This window comes from Caloenas nicobarica, chromosome 2, assembly GCF_036013445.1.
Source record: "Caloenas nicobarica isolate bCalNic1 chromosome 2, bCalNic1.hap1, whole genome shotgun sequence".
Classification (NCBI taxonomy): domain Eukaryota; kingdom Metazoa; phylum Chordata; class Aves; order Columbiformes; family Columbidae; genus Caloenas; species Caloenas nicobarica.
In genome coordinates, this window is record NC_088246.1 from 164792706 (window position 1) to 164810931 (window position 18226).

An 18226-nucleotide genomic window follows, 5' to 3' on the forward strand; every position below is an offset into this window, starting at 1 on the left:
TTTGCCGGGTCGTTATGTCTCCGTCCTCCTCCCCGGGCACTCGGCTGCGCTGGTGCTGTGCGAGGTGGAGGTCGTGCTGCAGGGCTGCCCCCACCTGCCCGCAGGTGATGGGGGTCCCAGGGGGTGCAAGTGGCAGTTGCCGGCACCGGTGACCTCCTGCCACACTCCCTCCGGCGCTTCCAGCCCCCAATGTGGCGCGGGGCCGGCCCGTGGCCCAGTCGTCGGCACTGAACGGCGGCAGTTCGGCCGCCAACGCCGTGGACGGGACCAGCAGCGGCTCCTGCGCCCACACCGAGAAGGAGCCGGAGCCGTGGTGGCGCGTGGACCTGGGCGGCCGGCACGCCGTCTACACCGTCACCGTCACCAACCGCCGCGACTGCTGCTGGGAGAGTCTCTTGGGCGCCCAGGTCCACGTCGGCGACTCGCTGGACGATCACGGCAAACGCGACCCCGTGTGAGTGGGGTGTCCGGAGAGGTGGTGTCCCCAACAAACCTCAGGCTCTGCCGTAGCTGTGACAGTTCTCTCCCGGCAGCTGCGGCGCCATCTTGGACACCGGCCCCGGTTCCACCAGCACCGTCTGCTGCAACGGGCTGCCGGGGCGCTACGTCTCCATCATCATCCCCGGCCGGGAGGATTTCCTCGTCCTCTGCGAGGTGGAGGTGACGGTGCAGAGCTGCGTCCCCCCACCCGGCGGTAAGGCCTGGCAAACCCCCCGGCACACGCCGGGTGACCGCGGGTGAGCGGTGACGTCCCCGAGTCCCATGGGGGGAAACAGGGAACATGGGGAGTCATGGGGTTGGGGATGGAGTTGTCACACGTGTCCCTAAGCTTGTGGGGATGCGCACAGCCGTGCTGGGGTGGACAGTGACTCTGTGTCACTGCGAGTGCCCGGAGCCGCTGTCACCGTCCCCTGGCGTCCCCCAGCCCAAAACCTGGCGCTGCAGCGCCCGGCGGCTCAGTCGTCCACGGCCGGTGGCGCCAGCAGCGCTATCAACGCCGTGGACGGGAACCGGGACGGGAACTGGCACCGCGGCTCTTGCTCCCAAACTGAGCGTGAGCCGGAGCCGTGGTGGACGGTGGACCTGGGCTGGCGGCGCGCGGTGGCGGCCGTGCTGGTGAGAAACCGCCTGGATTGCTGCTGGCACCGGCTCAAGGGCGCCCGCGTCCACGTCGGTGACTCTCTCGCCGGCCACGGCACCAACAACCCCGTGTGAGTGTCAAGGTGCCCACCCCACACTCCACAGCCGCTCCGGCGCTCGCCCGCCCTCACCCCTCACCGTCCCCACAGCTGCGGCACCATCACAGACACCGGCCCCGGTTCCACCAGCACCATTTGCTGCCATGGGCTGCGCGGCCGCTACGTCACCGTCGCCATCCCCGGGCGGGAGGAGCGGCTGAGCCTGTGCGAGGTGGAGGTGGTGGAACACGGCTGCACCGCGCTGCCCGGCGGTGAGTGGGTGGCGGGGACACCGGGAAGGGCTCATTCGGGGACGTGTCACCCCCACGGACGTCCCCGCAGCCCAGAACGTGGCGCTGGGCCGGCCGGCCGCGCAGTCCTCGCTGCTGGACGCCACCAGCGGCGCCGGCAACGCCGTGGATGGGAACCAGGACGGTAACTGGGAGCACGGCTCCTGCTCCCACACCGCGGAGGAGCCGGAGCCGTGGTGGCGCGTGGACCTGGGCACCCGACACGCCGTCTACGCCGTCACCGTCACCAACCGCCACGACTGCTGCTGGGAGCGGCTGAAGGGCGCCCAGGTCCACGTCGGTGACTCCTTGGTTGACCACGGCAAACGCAACCCCATGTGAGCACCAGTGTCACCGTCACCAGGACCTCGCACCAGGACCAACGCCGGCTCATCCTCTTCCTCCCTCTCCCGGCAGCTGCGGCATCATCACGGACACCAGCCCCGGCTCCACCAGCACTATTTGCTGCCACGGCCTTCGCGGTCGCTACGTCACCATCCTCATCCCCGAGCGGGAGGACGCGCTGGTGCTGTGCGAGGTGCAGGTGACCCGGCAAGGCTGCGCGCCGCTGCCGGGAGGTGAGATCCCACCAAAACTCCCCCACCCCAGGCGCCATCAACCACCCCGGCACCCACCGAACCCCCTGCGCGGCGTTTGCAGCCCCCAACGTGGCGCGGGAGCGCTGGGCGACTCAATCCTCCACCTCCACGGGCGCCGGCGCGGCGGCCAACGCGGTGGACGGGAACCGGGACGGCGTTTGGCAGCACGGATCGTGCAGCCACACGCGGCGCGAGCGGGAGCCGTGGTGGAGCGTGGACCTGGGCGGGCGGCACGCCGTGGCCGCCGTGCTGGTGAAGAACCGGCAGGATTGCTGCTGGCAGCGGCTGCGCGGAGCGCAGGTCCACGTCGGGGACGCGCCGGGCGAGCGCGGCAGGGACGACCCCATGTGAGCCCCAAAACGTCGCATTTCGAGCCAGGGATGTCACCAGTGTCACCGGTGTCACCTGAGCCCCGTCTCTCTGTCCCCGCAGCTGCGGCACCATCACGGATGCCGGCCCCGGGTTGCTCAGCACCATTTGCTGCCACGGGCTGCGTGGCCGCTACGTCACCGTCACCGTCCCCGGGCGGGAGGAGCAGCTGGCGCTCTGCGAGGTCGAGGTCTACGGCGTCACCCCCGAGCTCTGAGGAGGGTCCCGGTGTCACCTCGGCCTTGTCACCGGCCCCTCCTCACCCACCGTGGCCCACGGGATGCGGCGTCACCCCGGTCCGTGTCCTCCTCAACCTCCTCTCCCCGAGCCGGGGGTGTCACGGTGCCCACAACGGACCCAACGAGGACATGGGTGTCCTCATGGGTGTCCCCATCCCCAGGGGACCAGACGCCCCCCCCGTGTGGATCTGATGGGGTTTTTGCTCCCACAGCCGGGTGGGAGTTGGCGTGTCCCCCCCAGGGACGAGGGGACCACGAGGATGTCCCAAAGCCACCCCCTGTCCCTTCTGGGGCTGGGACCGAAGATCCAGCCGCACCGGGGCAGGGGGACACCGGGGGACACCAATAAACGCTGCCATGGACCCCAGTGCCCTTGGGCTGTCCCTTGTGCCACCACCAGCGTGGTGACGCCACGGCCACATCTCTGTGTCACCCCCTTGTGACCCTGCGGTGGTGGAAGAGGGTGAGGGGGAGTGTCGCGTGTCCCCAGGATGCCACATGTCCCCAGGGTGTCCCACACTATGGGGTTCCCACACTCGCTCGGTGTCCAGTGTCCCTGGAAAGTCCCATGTCCCCAAGATGCCCTGTACTCCCATAGTGTCCCATGTCCCCAGGACATCCCATAGTCCCTGGGTTGTCCCATGTCCCCAGAATGTCCCATACTACAGGGTTCCCCACACTCCTACAGTGTCCAGTGTCCCTGCAAAGCCCCATATCCCCAAAATGTCCCATGTCCCCAAGATGCCCTGTATTCCCATGGTGTCCCATTGCCCTGGCTTGTCCCATGTCCCCAGGTGTCCCCACGATCCCATGCTGTCCCTGGGATGGCTCCTGTCCCCAAGATGTCCCCTGTCCCCAAGATGTCCTGTACTCGCACGGTGTCCCATGTCCCCAGGACAGCCCATAGTCCCTGGGCTGTCCCATGTCCCCGAGATGTCCCATTACCCCATGGTGTTCCATCTCCCTGGGTTGTCCCATGTCCCCAGGACACCCCACACCACAGGGTTCCCCACATCCCCACACTGTCCTTTGTCCCTGGGATGGCTCCTGTCCCCAGCATGTCCCATGTCCCCAAGATCTCCCATGTCCCCAAGATGCCCTGTACTCTCCATGGTGTCCCATGTCCCATGGTGTCCCATGTCGCCAGGACACCCCACACCCCCACACTGGCCCACGTCCCTGGGGTGGCTCCTGTCCCCAGCATGTCCCATGTCCCCAAGATGTCCCTTGTCCCCAGGATGTCCCATTCTGGGATGGCCGGTTGAGGTTGGCCAAGGGCGATGTCACAGATGGTGGCACTGGGAGAAGGTTTCACTGGAGGAACTGGTTGGTGACTGTTGGGTTTGGCCACCAGGAGGTGGTTGGAGACAACGGGACAGCGTGGGGCTGTGTGACCACCCATGTCCCCCCCCCAGGTTGTCACTGCTGTGTGTGCTGCTGGGGTGGAGGTGACACCCATGGGTGACGCACGACTCGACCCAGCTGGTCACTACCCGTTTATTACTGGGGTTTCCGAGGGGAGAGCTGGCCCTGCCCGTTGTCCCCATGTCACCGCCCCCCCCAGCCAGGGGACATGGGGACAGCGGGGAGGCGACCAGCCTGGGGACATGGGGTGTCCTTGTGTCCCCCCCCGTGAAGGCACCAAGAGGTTGAAGGCACTTGGAGACCACCCAGGGCAGGGTCCCGGCCCGCGGCACCCGGCGGGAGTGTGGGGTGGTGGGTGCTGGTGGGCGGGGGGGGATAGTGGGTGCCAGAGGCGGGTGCCAGGGTGGGGGGGCGCTGTAATTAGGAGAACTCCTTGACGAACTTGGTGTAGAAGCTGCTGAGCTTCTCCAGCAGGACCTTCAGCTTCTCGGTGGGCGGGAGGATGGTCATCCTGGGTTGGGGTGGGGGGGACAAGGGGGTTGTCACCAGAGTTTGGGAGGCACACACCCCCACAACCCCCCCGAAACCCAAAACTCCATCTCCGCCCCCCCAACAAGCCCCTCACCACCCAACCCATTGGCCACCCAAGACCTTGTGCCCTCCAGCACCCGCCACTGGGGACAGGGGGTCTGGGGGGGGTTCCAGCCCCATTTCTCCATCTGTGACCCCCAATTCCAGCCCATCCCTCTCCCCGACAGCCACCCCCCGCCCCAGCACCCACCGGAAGTGGAAGGTGCCTTCGCGCTGCCCGAAGCCGCTGCCCGGCACCACGCAGATCCCCGTCTCCTCCAGCAGCCTCATGCAGAAGAACATGTCGGGGGCTTGACCCTTCTCCTGTGGGATGGGGACGGGGGGTCAGCACCCCCCACGGCCGGGCACAGGGGTCCCGGACCCACGGAAGGGGCAGGATGAGCCCCATGGGTCTCCAAGGGGGTTGGTGACCAGCGGGGAGTCAACTTATCCAAACCCACATGGACCAAGACTCAACCTTCCCAGCCCCACATAGACCAGGGTTCATCATGTCCAGCCCCACATGGACCAGGACTCACCATGTCCAGCCCCACATAGACCAGGATTCATCATGTCCACCCCCACATGGACCAGGACTCACCATGTCCAGCCCCACATAGACCAGAACTCATCATGTCCAACCCCACATAGACCAGGACTCATCATGTTGAGCCCCACATGGACCAGGATTCATCATGTCCAGCCGCACATGGACCAGAACTCATCATGCCCAGCCCCATATGGATGAGAAGTCATCATGTCCAGCCCCACATGGACCAGGATGCATCATGTTCAAGTCCACATAGACCAGAACTCATCATGCCCAGCCCCACACGGTCCAGCCCCACAGCACCTTGGCGGCGGCGATGGCGCGGGGCGGCAGGTCGATGCGGGGGAAGGAGTACATGGCCCCTTGGACGGGGTTGCAGTGGATGCCGGGGGTCTTGTTGAAGATCTCCTGGGTGAGCTGGGCCTTGTGGGCCAGAGCGCTGAGCACGGCCTTCTTCTCCTGCAGGACAGGGACAGCCCATCCCACCGCATCCCACGACACCCCAACCCATCCTGATGCATGCCATCCAATCCCAACACATCCTCATCCATCCCATCCCACCCCAACGCATCCTCATCTATCCCACTCCATCCCATCCCCACCCTATCCCATCCCATCCCACCCCATTCCATCCCATTGTGTCTCCATCCTCATCCCCATCCCACCCCATCCCATTCCATCCCATCCCCAACCCATCCCGTCCATCCCATCCCATCCATCCCATCCACCCCATCCCATCCCGCCGCATCCCATCCCATCCCATCCCATCCCATCCCATCCATCCCATCCCATCCCCATCCCCATCACACCCCATCCTCTCCCACCCCACCCCGTCCCTCACAGCCATGAATGTCTCGTGTGAAGGTTCTCCAGGTTGTGGCGGGTCAAGGAGGGCACCCAGGAGGATCTGCCCGGACACGGGTGGGCACAGCCGCACCGACACCAGCTTGATCAACTGCTCCTTCACCTCGGGGTCCATGTTTATCACCTCCACGTACCCGCCACGGAAACCACACCTGGCACCAACATGGCCCGTGGTGGCACCAACCACCATCCACAGGGTGGGGGACATAGGGACACGTGGGTGGAGACACCAGAAGGGACCCACCCTTGAGTTGGGACCCATGGATAGGGTGGGATGGATGGGGAGGAGGAGACCTGGACAGGGACCTGCAGGCGGCACCCATGGATGAGGTCCATGGTAGGAACCCATGGATGAAGTCCATGCTGGGCACCCATGGACAGGAACCTACAGAGATGGACCCACAGATGGGACCTATGGATGGGCTCCATGATAGGAACCCATGGACAGGAACCTACACAGAGACACCCACAGGTGGGACCCATGGATGTGGTCCATGCTGGGCATCCATGGACAGGAACCTAGAGAGATGGACCCACAGATGGGATCTATGGATGGGCTCCATGATAGGAACCCATGGACAAGGAGCCACCAGGCTGTGGCATCTGTGTCCTCTGACACCCACAAAGTTGTGTCATGTTGTCCCCACAGGGTCATGGCATCACCATCCCCACCCTTGGGACCCACAGGTTGTAGCATCATCTCCACCCTAGGGGTTCATAGGGTTGGAGCATCTCCAGCTCCACCCCTAGGACTTATGGGGTGGCGGCATCACCATCTTAAACCCATGGCATCCGTGAGGTGGTGGCATCACCATCTCCACCCCAGGAGATCCATGGGGTGGCATCATCACCATCCCAAACTCATGGCATCCATGGGGTGGCGGCATCACCATCCCAAACCCATGGCATCTATAAGCTGGTAGCATCACCATCCACATCCTAGGACCCATGGGGTGGTGGCATCACCACCCAAACCCATGCCATCTCTGAGGTGGTGGCATCACCATCCCAGGAGATCCGTATGGTGGTGGCATCACCATCCCAAACCCATGGCATCCATGAGGTAGTGGCATCACAATCTCCACCCTTGGACCCCTGGGGTGGTGGCATCACCATCTCCACCCCAAGATATCCTTGAGGTGTTTGACATCACCATCTCAAACCCATGGTATCCATGAGGTGGTGGCATCACAATCTCCACCCTTGGAACTGTGGGGTGGTGGCATCATCTCCACTCTTGCACCCACAGGGCTACATCATCTCCATCCCAGGTCAGTGACATCCTTATGACCCGTGGGACCGTGACCACCCACCCCTGGGGTGACAGTGGCTGGGGGGGGGGGCTGGAACAAGCAGTTGGTGGGACTCACTCTCCCATGAAGCCCTTGGAGATGGAGTGGAAGGAGGCCAGCTCCACTGCCTTCGAGTAGGGCGGCCCCATCTCACTCAGAACCTTCTTGAAGGAGAAGAAAGCCGAGCCCTTGGCGTAGATGTTGTCTTGGTACACCTGGGGGTGGAGGAGGGGTGTCACTTGGATGCCGGGGTCGTCCCCAGGTGGTGGGGACACCCCACAGGTCCCACCTACCTCGTCGGCCATAAGGAAGAGGTTCTCCTCATAGGCGAACTTGATGACATCCTCGATGCACTGGCGGCTCTGGACCTGGCCTGGGGGGACATGGCATCAGGGGACATCGTGGTGCTGGCACTGGGGGTCCCAGTTCTGGTACTAGTTGGGTTTTGTGGTTCCTGGTCCCAGTCCCAGTAGAGCACTGGAGGTCCCAGTACTTGTAGTGCATTGGAGTCTCAGCCCTGATACCAGTAGAGCACTGGAGGTCCCAGTCCCAGTACTGGTTGAGTTTTGGAGTTCCTGGTCCCAGTCTCAGCACAGCACTTGGGATCCCAGTTCTGATACCAGTAGAGCACTGGGGATACCAGCCCCAGTACTGGTTGGGTTTTGGGGGGCCCAGTCCCAGTACAAGTTGGGCTTTGGGAGTCCTGGTCCTGTTCCCAACCCTAGTACCAGTAGAGCACTGGGGGTTCCAGTCCCAGCACTGGTTAAGTTTTGGGGGCCCCGGTGCTGGTACTGGTTGGGTTTTGGGGGTCCCGGTCCCAACCCCAGTACCAGTAGAGCACTGGGGGTCCCAGTCCAACCCCAGGGTCCCAGTCCAGCCACAGAATCCCTGTCTTGAGGTCATGGCTTCAAACTCAGGGTGCCAGTTTTAAACTTGGGGTCCTGGTCCCAGTCTAAGGGTCCCAGTCCAGCCCTGGGACCCCAGTCCAGTCTTGGGGTCCCAGTCAAATCCCAGTGCACCACGCCAGGGTCCCAGCCCAGCCCTGGCATCACCCACTTGGGGTCCCATCCCCCATCCCTGGGGTCCCAGTCCAGTGCAGTGGTCCCCATCCCAGCCCTGGGATCCCATCCCAGCAGCAGTGTCCCCCCCTGGGGTCCTATCCCAGTCCCGGGGTCCCATCCCAGTCTTGGGGTCCCATCCCCATACCAAGGTCCCATCCCGGCACCAGTGTCCCTCCCTGGAGTCCTATCCCAGCCCTCGGGGTCCCATCCCAGACTTGGGGTCCCAGTCCAGCCTCAGGGTCTCCCCTGCAAGGTCCCATCCCAGTCCAGGGGTCCCCCACTTGGGATCCCATTCCAGCCCAGTACTGGGATCCCAGCCCAGTCCTGGGGTCCTATCCCAAATCTTGGGTCTCAGTCCAGTCTTGGGGTCCCAGTCAAGTCCCAGTGCCCCAGTCCTGGGGTCCCAGGCCAACCCTGGGATCCCCGACTTGGGATCCCAGCCGAGCACAGTGGTCCCAGTGCAGCACAGGGGTCTCTAACCTTGGGGTCTCATCCCACTCTTGGGGTCCCAACCCAACTCCAGGGTCCTGGTTCAGCCCTGGTGTCCCCACTCTGGGGTCCCAGCCTATCCATCGTGGTCCCAGCCCAGTCTTAGGGACCCCCCTGTCAGGGTCCCATCCCACCCCTGGGGTTCCCAGCCCAAACCTTGGGTGCCCCCTGCTGGGGTCCCATCCCTAGGGTCACATCCCAGTCTTGGGGTCCTAGTGCAGCCCCAGAGTCCCATCCCAGCCCTGGGATCATCCCTGGGATCCCAGCCCAGTCTTGGGGTCCTAGTGCAGCCCCAGAGTCCCATCCCAGCCCTGGGATCATCCCTGGGATCCCAGCCCAGTCTTGGGGTCCTAGTGCAGCCCCAGAGTCCCATCCCAGCCCTGGGATCACCCCTGGGGTCCCATCCCAGTCTTGGGGTCCTAGTCCAACCCCAGAGTCCCATCCCAGCCCTGGGATTGCCCCTGGGGTCCCATCCCGTCCCTGGGGTCCCATCCCAGTCTTTGGGTCCTAGTCCAGCCCCAGAGTCTCATCCCGGCCCTGGGATCACCTCTGGGGTCCCATCCCCTTCCTGGAGTCCCATCGCAACCCTGGGGGCCCATCCCAGTCTCGGGGTCCTAGTGCAGCCCCAGAGTCCCATCGCAGCCCTGGGATCACCCCAGGGCCCCGTCCCATCCCTGGGGTCCCATCCCCGGTGTCCCCGTGCGGTACCGGTGGGGTTGCCGGGGTTGATGATGCAGAGGACGCGGGGACAGCAGTGTTGCCGTCCCTGGGCCAGCACGCGGCGCAGCTCGGTCACGTCCAGCGCCCAGCACCGGTCCTCGGCCAGGTAGTAACCGAGCTGCACGGCGCTGAGCTCGGCGATGGCGGCCGAGTACAGCGGGTACTGCGGGATGGGCACCAGCACCCCCGTGCGCGAGTTCCCCGAGCCCGACACCAGCAGCTTCAGGATGAACTGCGGGGACAGCGTGGGGACAGAGGGGTGAGGGGACAGGATGGGGACAGTATGGAGGCAGGATGGTGTGGGCACAGGGAGAGTGTGGAGACAGAGCGGTGTGGGGACAGGATGGTGCGGGCATGGGGACAACGAGAGGACAGGAGAGTGTGGGCATGGGGACAGTGTGGGGACGGGGTGGTGTGGGAATGGGGACAATATGGGACCAGGGACAGTGTGGTCGTGGGGATAATGAGGGGACAGGATGGTGTGGACATGGGGACAGGGACGGTGTGGACATGGGGACATGGACAGTGCGGTCATGAGGACAATATGGGGACAGGGACAGTGTGGGCATGGAGACAATATAGGGACAGGGATGGTGTGGGCACAGGGACAGTGTGGCGTGGGGATAGGATGGTGTGGGCACGGGGACAGCAAGGGGACGTGGGTGTAGGCATGGGGGGACAGAGGGGGACAGTGTGGTGTGGGTATGGGGACAATATGGGGACAGGGTGGTGTGGGGACAGGACGGTGTGGGCATGTGGACAATGAGGCCACAGAGTGGTGTGGGCATGGGGACAGCGTGGGGACAGGATGGTGTGGGCATGGGGTCAGGATGGGGACAGAGTCGTGTGGGGACGGGGAGGCTGTGAGCACGGGGATAACGAGGGGACAGGGACAGTGTGGCATGGGGACAGTATGGTGTGGGCACAGGGACGATGAGGGGACAGGGGTGTGTGGGGACAGGGTGGTATGGACATGGGGACAAAGAGGGGACAGGATGGTGTGCACAACGGGACAGGGTGGTTGTGGGCATGGGGACAATATGGGGACAGGGTTGGTGTGGGCATGGGGACAATATGGGGACAGGGTTGGTGTGGGCATGGGGACAACGAGGGGACAGGACAGCGTGGGCTTGGGGACAACAAGGGGAAAGCATGGTGTTGGCATGGGGACAATATGCGGACAGGGTTGGTGTGGACATGGGGACAGTGTGGGGACAGGGATGATGGGGGCACTGGGATGGCATGGGGACAGTGTGGGGACAGGGATGATGGGGGCACTGGGATGGCATGGGGACAGGGTGGGGACAGGGATGATGGGGGCACTGGGATGGCATGGGGACAGGGTGGGGACAGGGATGATGGGGGCACTGGGATGGCATGGGGACAGTGTGGGGACAAGGATGATGGGGGCACTGGGATGGCATGGGGACAGTGTGGGGACAGGGATGATGGGGGCACTGGGATGGCATGGGGACAGGGTGGCCATAGGGACATTATGGGGACAACGTGGCCATAGAGACATCCCAAGGACAGGGACAGCGTGGGAAGAACCTGGTGACAGCGGCGCTGGGGGCAGGGAGCTGGCACAGTCCCCAAGGAGGCGTGGGGACACCGAGCAGCCATGGGGACAGCAGGGGACACATCGTCCCCAACGCCACCAACCCCCCCTCCCCAAACCTTGGCACCGCTCGTCCCCGGCGCCGCTGCCAACCGCGGCACAAAGGTCCCTTTGTGGGGACCCGCCGTGGGAACGGCCGGCGGGTGGCACGCAGCCCGGGCCCCGAGTGACACCGGGGACAGGCCGATGTCCCCGTACCACGATGGCGTCGCTGGCGCCGGTGGACAAGAAGACGTTCTGGGGGTCGGCGGCGACGCCGTCGCGTTGCTGCAGGAACCGCGCCACGTGCTGCCGCACCAGCTCGATGCCGGGGCTGGCGCTGTAGGCACCTGGGGACACGGAGGTGACATTAGGGGATCCCAGGAGGTGACATTGGGGGTGGCCTGTGTCCCCCGGGGGCGCTCACCGACGCTCTGGCCGCCGCAGGCCGCCAGCAGCCGGCTGGCCCGTTCCCTGGCGTCCGACGGGATGGATTTGTCATTCAGGAGCTCCGGGTACACGCACAGGGCTGTCACCTGGGGGTTGGGGACATCGGCTCAGCACCGGACGCCTGGGTCCCCTCCCGGTCCCCGTTGTCACCCAGCCAGTCCCCGCCGGTACCTGGCGGAGGAAGGTGAGGGGTTTCTGGCCCATGGCGTGGGCGTCACCGATGTTGGCCTTGATCACCTCGGTGAAGGGCTTGGAGGCACCCTGAGGGGACAGGGGACAGCGGTGGGGACAGGGACAAGGCTGGGGACAGGGGACAGTGGTGGGGACAGGGACAAGGATGGGGACAGGGACGGGGATAGGGACAAAGATGGGGACAGGGGACAGCGGTGGGGACAGGGACAAGGTTGGGGACAGGGACGGGGATAGGGACAAAGATGGGGACAGGGGACAGTGGTGGGGACAGGGACAAGGTTGGGGACAGGAGACAGTGGTGGGGACAGGGATGGGGACGGGGACAGGGGACAGGGCTGGGGACGGGGACAAGGATGGAGAGAGGGGACAGCGGTGGGGTTGGGGATGAGGATGGGGACAGGGACAGGGAAAGGGATGGGGACAGAGACAGTGATGGGGACAGGGACAGAGATGGGGACAGGATCAGGGACAGGGATGTGGATGATGGGGACAGGGGTAAGGACAGGGACAGAGACAGGGACAATGATGGGGACAGGGACAAGGATAGGGACAGGGAAAAGGATGGGGAGAGGGATGGGGACAAGGACGGGGACAGGTATGGGGACTGAGACAGTGATGGGGACAGGGACAGAAATGGGAACAGGATCAGGGACAAGGGACAGGGACAGAGCCAAGGACGTGGATGGTAGGGACAGGGACAGGGATGGGGATGGGGCAGTGATGGGGACAGGGGACAGGGGTGGAGACAGGGGACATGGATATGGAGCAGGACGGTGTCAGGGACAATGATGGGGACAGGGTTGGGGACAGAGATGGGAACAGGGCCAGGGTAGGGACAGGGACGGGGAAAAGAGACAGAGAACAGGGACAGGGATGGGGATAGGGATGGGGACAGGGAAAGGGACGGGGATGGGGACAGCGGAAGGGATGGGGACAGGGGTGGGGACCAGGGACAGGGTCAGGGATGGAGACAGGGACACAGGGACACAGGGATGGGGACAGGGGACAGAGGTCAGGATCAAGCCCCCCCACCTGTGGATGTCACCACTGTGCCAGGGGTGACACGAGCAGTGGGGTGACATCCCCCCCAACCAGGTCCTGCCATCACCCCAGTGTCCCCTACCCCAGGGGGGGCAGGGCATGGGGACACTGGGGACAGCTGGGACACTGGGTGCCCTGAGGGATGGCTGAGACATGGGGACACTGGAGACAACTGGGATGTAGGGGGTGGCTGAGATATGGAGACACTGGGGACACTGGGGACAACTGGGGACAGTGGGGGGTGGCTGAGACATGGGGACAACTGGGATGTGGGGACAGTGGGGGGTGGCTGAGATATGGAGACAACTGATATGTGGGGACAGTGGGGGTGGCTGAGATATGGGGACACTGGGGACAACTGAGATGTGGGGACAGTGGGGGGTGGCTGAGACTTGGGGACACTGGGGACAACTGGGATGTGGGGACAGTGGGGGGTGGCTGAGATATGGGGACACAAGGGACAACTGAGATGTGGGGACAGTGGGGGGTGGCTGAGACATGGGGACACTGGGGACAACTGGGATGTGGGGACAGTGGGGGGTGGCTGAGATATGGGGACACTGGGGACAACTGGGATGCGGGGACAGTGAGGGATGGCTGAGACATGGGGACAACTGATATGTGGGGACAGTGGGGGTGGCTGAGATATGGGGACAACTGATATGTGGGGACAGTGCGGGGTGGCTGAGATATGGGGACAACTGATATGTGGGGACAGTGGGGGTGGCTGAGACTTGGGGACACTGGGGACAACTGAGATGTGGGGACAGTGGGGGTTGGCTGAGACTTGGGGACACTGGGGACAACTGGGATGTGGGGACAGTGCGGGGGTGGCTGAGAGAGGGGGACACTGGAGACACTGGGGACAGTGTGGGGGTGGCTGGGACATGGGGACAAGTGGCATGTGGGGACAGTGTGGGGACAGCGTGGACAACTGTGGACACGGGGACAGGCAGGGGACAGCCCTGGGGTGGCCATGGCCACCTCCCGCCCAGCCCTGGACTTTGGTCCCCTCCGCTGAGGCCGGACTCTGTCCCCAACTGCCACCACCACCCTTGTCACACATGGGGCGGGGAGTGAGGGACACAGGGCCACCCTTGGGGACACCCAGGGGGTCCCCGAGCACCCATAGGGTGCTCGGGGACCCCCTGGGTGTCCCCAAGGGTGGCATCTTGGGTTGCTTGGTGACCCCCCTCGTTGTCCCCAAGGGTGTCACCCACCCCCCCCACCCAGGGGACCCACCCGGTCCCAGTCCCACGGTGGCCGTGGGAAGGTCCCCAGGTGGGTGCGCTGACATGGGGGGGGGGGGACACACACAGAGGGGGGCCCGATTCTGTGGGTGCCCGGGGGGGGTCCAGGTTTGGGGGTTCCAGGGTTTGGGGTGCCGGGGTTTGGGGGGTGTCTGGGGGGGGAAGTCCCGGTTTGGGGGGTCACCAGGTTCTGGGGTGCTCGAGGGGGGGGGTGTCCCGTTTTGGGGGGAGGGTCCCATTTTGGGGAGCCCTGTTCTCGTGGTTCCGTTTTGGGGGTGTCCCGGTTTGGGGTGTCCCGTTCTGGGGGTGCCTGGAGGGGGGGGGTGTCCCATTTGGGGTGTCCCTGTTTGGGGTGGTCCAGTTCTGGGTGTCCCAGTTTGGAGGTGCCCAGAGCGGGGAGGGGTGGGGGATGTCCCATTTTGGGGGGTCCCATTCTTGCGATCCCGGTTTGGGGGGGTGTCCCGTTTTGGGGGTGTCCCTGTTTGGGGGGTCCCGTTCTGGGGGTCCCATTCCGTGGATTCTCGTTTTGGGGGGGTCCTGTTCTTGTGCTCCTGGTTTGGGGATGTCCCTGTTTGGGGGGGGTCCGGTTCTGGGGGTCCTGTTCTGGGAGTGTCCCGTTTTCAGGGTGTCCCTGTTTGGGGGGGGTCCTGTTCTTGTGGTCCCATTCTAGGGGTCCCGTTTTGGGGATGTCCCTGTTTGGAGTGTCCCATTTTGGGGGGGTCCGATTCTGAGGGTCCCGTTTGGGGGTATCCCTGTTTGGAGGTTCCCGTTCTGGGGGTCTCATTTTGGGCGGGGGTCCCGTTTTGGGGGGGTCCCGTTCTTGTGCTCCCGGTTTGGGGGTGTCCCTGTTTGGAGGGGTCCGGTTCTGGGGGTCCCAGTTTGGAGAATCCCGTTTTGGGGGGTGTCCCGTTTTGGGGAGGCGCTGTTTTGGAGGGGTCCCGTTCTGGGGGTCCCGTTTTGGGGGTGTCCCTGTTTGGAGGGGTGCGGTTCTGGGGGTCCCGTTTTGGGGATGTCCCTGTTTGGAGGGGTCCGGTTCTGGGGGTCCCGTTTTGGGGGGTGTCCCTGTTTGGAGGGGTCCGGTTCTGGGGGTCCCGGTTTGGAGGTTCCCGTTTTGGGGGTGTCTCGTTTGGGGGAGTCCCGTTTTGGGGAGGCGCCGTTTTGGGGAGGTCCCGTTTTGGGGGGGTGTCCCGTTTTGGGGAGGCGCCGTTTTGGGGAGGTCCCGTTCCTGTGGTCCCGGTTTGGGGGTGTCCCGTTTCGGGGGTACCTGCTGCAGCTCCCGCTCCAGCTGCATGGCGCGGGTGACGATGGGGCCCCGCACGGCGTATTCGACCCTCCGCACCGCCGGGTTCATGGTCCGGGCGGTCAGCACCGGCCCCCGGCCCCCCCCGGGCCCCGCACCCGCCGCCGCCGCCGCCGCCGACATGACCCTGCGGGGCCGGAGCCGCCTGAACGCCCGCGAACAGACCCCCCCCATCCGGCACCGCCCCGGGCAACGGGCACCGGCCACCGGGAACCGGCACCGGGCAACGGGAACCGGCACCCGCAACGGAACCGCCCCCCGGCAACCGGCAGCGGGCGCGGGACCGCAACGGGCAACGGGCTCCGGCAACCGGCACCGGTAACGGACCCGCCGCGGGGGCAGCGGGACAACGGGCAGCGAGCGCTGGGAGCGGCGGCAACGGGAGCGGGCGGCGGGTGCTGGTACCGGGAACTGGGACTGGGCAGCGGGCGGTGAAACCGGGCGGTGAAACCGGGCGGTGAAACCGGGCATTGAAACCGGGCATTGAAACCGGGCGGTGAAACCGGGCGGTGAAACCGGGCATTGAAACCAGGCATTGAAAGCGGGCGGTGAAACCGGGCGGTGAAACCGGGCACCCGGAGCGGGCAGCGGGTGCTGGCACCGGGCGTTGAAAGAGAAACCGAGCAGCGGGTACCGGCACCGGGCACTGAAACTTGGCACCGGGATCGAGCCCCGGGTGCTGGCACCGGGCATTGAAACCGGGCACCGACACCGGGCATGGAAACCGGGCAGCGGGGGCTCGGGAGCAGCGCGGTCCCCACGGTCCCCGCGGTTCCCGTCCCGTCCCGTCCCCCCCGCAGCCCCGGGACCGGGACCGGCCCGAGCGGCGACTCCCGCCCCACCGGGTGTCCCCCCGCACGGAGGGTCCTGTCCCACGGGCTGGGGACACGGGACACGGGGGACACGGGACAAGGGGGACGTGGGGGACACAGGGGACGTGGGGGACACGGGACACGGAGATGTGGGGGACGTGGGGGACATGGGACCATGGGGGACACAGGGGACAGGGACATAGAGGGGACGGGGACATGGAGGGGATGGGGACATGGAGGGGACAGGGGACACGGGATAAGAGGGACACGGCGATGTTGGGGACATGGGGTAAACGGGACAAGAGGGACACAGGGATGTGGGGGACACGGGGGATATGTGACCATGGGGGACACAGGGAACAGGGACACGGGGACACAGGACACGGGGATGTGGGGACACAGGACATGAGACACAGGGACGTGGGGACACAGGGACACAGGACCATGGAGGACATGGGGACAGGGGGGACATGGGGGACAGGGACATGGGGGACAGGGACATGGGGGCCATGTAGACATGGGGACACGGGACACAAGGGACACTGGAGCACAGAACATGGAGGACATGGGACACATTAGGCCATGGGACACACATGGGGACAGCGGGGGCACAGGGGACACGGGCCGACGTGGGACACAGAGGACAAGGGACATGGGGACATGTGGACACGGGACACGAGGGACATTGGGACATGGAGGACATGCGACTCAACATGGGGACGTGACACACGGGACACGACGACAGGGGGACATGCAGGTTGTGGGGACACGGGGACAGTCCCCCAGTGCCCCCCGGTGTCCCCGGCCCCCCCGCCCCCCGGCCCCACTGACCCGCGACGCTTCATGGGCCCCACTGCCCGCAGCGCCCCCTACCGGCCACAACGGCCACCCCGCGCCGGCCCCGCCCCCTCGCCCCAACCAATCCGCGTGCCGAGCGCTCGCCCCGCCCACCCCGGCCCCGCCCACCCGAAGCCGATTGGCTGCAGCTGCTGCCAAGGCGGGAGGGGTCAATGGAGCGGGGGGGGGGGGGGGGGGCGAAGCGCTATAGGGCGCCCTATAGACACCCCTATATAGGGTGCCCTATAGATAACCCCTATATGGGGTGCCCCATAGAGACCCATGCTCTAGGGTGTCCTATAGACATCGCCTATGCAGGGTGCCATATAGACACCCATGCTATATGGTGCCCCATAGATACCCCTCACTATAGGATGCCCCATATACGCAACCGGTATAGGGCACTCCATAGACACCTCTGCTATAGGGTGTCCCATAGACACCCCCTATATATGCTGCCCCATAGACACCCCCTGTATAGAGTGCCCTATAGACACCCCCTATATAGGGTGCCCCATAGACACCCTCCTGTATAGGGTGCCCTATAGACACTCCTATATAGGGCATGCCCTATAGATACTCCCTATATAGGGCGCCCTATAGACACCCCTATAGCAGGTGCCCTATAGATACCCCATGCCCTATAGACACGGCCTATAAAGGGTGCCCTACAGACACCCCCCACTATAGGGTGCCCCATAACCAACCCCCCCACATGCAGCACCCCATAGCGAACCCTCCCCATCCCTGCCCCATGGGGTGCCCCACACACCCCCATGCGGCACCACAAATCACCCCCACGTGTCGGGGGGAGCCACCAACACCCCCCCCCCCACCCCACCCCATAGCGCCATGGGGCCCAGCCCCCCATAGCCGCTCACCTGCGTCCGTGGGGCAGCCGGGGGGGGACAGGGGACACCGGGGGTGTCACCGCGGCGCTCGTGACCTTTTGCCGGCTCCCAAAATATCCCCCTCCCCATACAAAACCCCGCGGGGCGCAGCGCCGTGGGGCGGGGACTTAGGGGGTGTGTGTGGCGGGGGGGCCAAGACGGGGCTATTTTTACCGCGTCTTGAACAGGTGACACCGCGCGCGGCAGCTGGTGACACGGGGACGAGGGACATCGCGACCCCCCCGTCCGGCACGCGGACACGGCAGCCGGT

The 18226-nt window shown here is 65.0% G+C and overlaps 1 protein-coding gene across 1 annotated transcript; it reads right to left on the minus strand.

The window, feature by feature from the left end:
- Positions 1–4156: 4156 nt before the first annotated feature.
- GPT (glutamic--pyruvic transaminase) lies at positions 4157–18056 on the minus strand. Its single transcript, XM_065628303.1, has 12 exons — positions 17947–18056; positions 15381–15543; positions 11805–11894; positions 11611–11719; positions 11403–11533; positions 9575–9818; positions 7610–7689; positions 7395–7531; positions 6002–6176; positions 5464–5619; positions 4822–4934; positions 4157–4551 (listed from the first exon to the last, which is right to left on the minus strand). The coding sequence occupies exons 2-12, from the start codon at positions 15537–15539 to the stop codon at positions 4461–4463; spliced, it is 1485 nt and encodes a 494-aa protein (XP_065484375.1). The 5' UTR covers positions 15540–15543; positions 17947–18056; the 3' UTR covers positions 4157–4460.
- Positions 18057–18226: the final 170 nt, after the last annotated feature.

What these genes read in the sequence shown, in the direction of transcription:
- GPT (XM_065628303.1), bottom strand. Translation starts at nt 15,539, where the DNA reads ATGTCGGCGGCGGCGGCGGCGGCGGGTGCGGGGCCCGGGGGGGGCCGG. An exon ending in TGGAGCGGGAGCTGCAGCAG is followed by an intron (nt 11,895 to 15,380) that starts GTACCCCCGAAA and finishes CTGTCCCCTCAG; the next exon opens with GGTGCCTCCAAGCCCTTCAC. An exon ending in TCTTCCTTATGGCCGACGAG is followed by an intron (nt 7,532 to 7,609) that starts GTAGGTGGGACC and finishes CTCCACCCCCAG; the next exon opens with GTGTACCAAGACAACATCTA.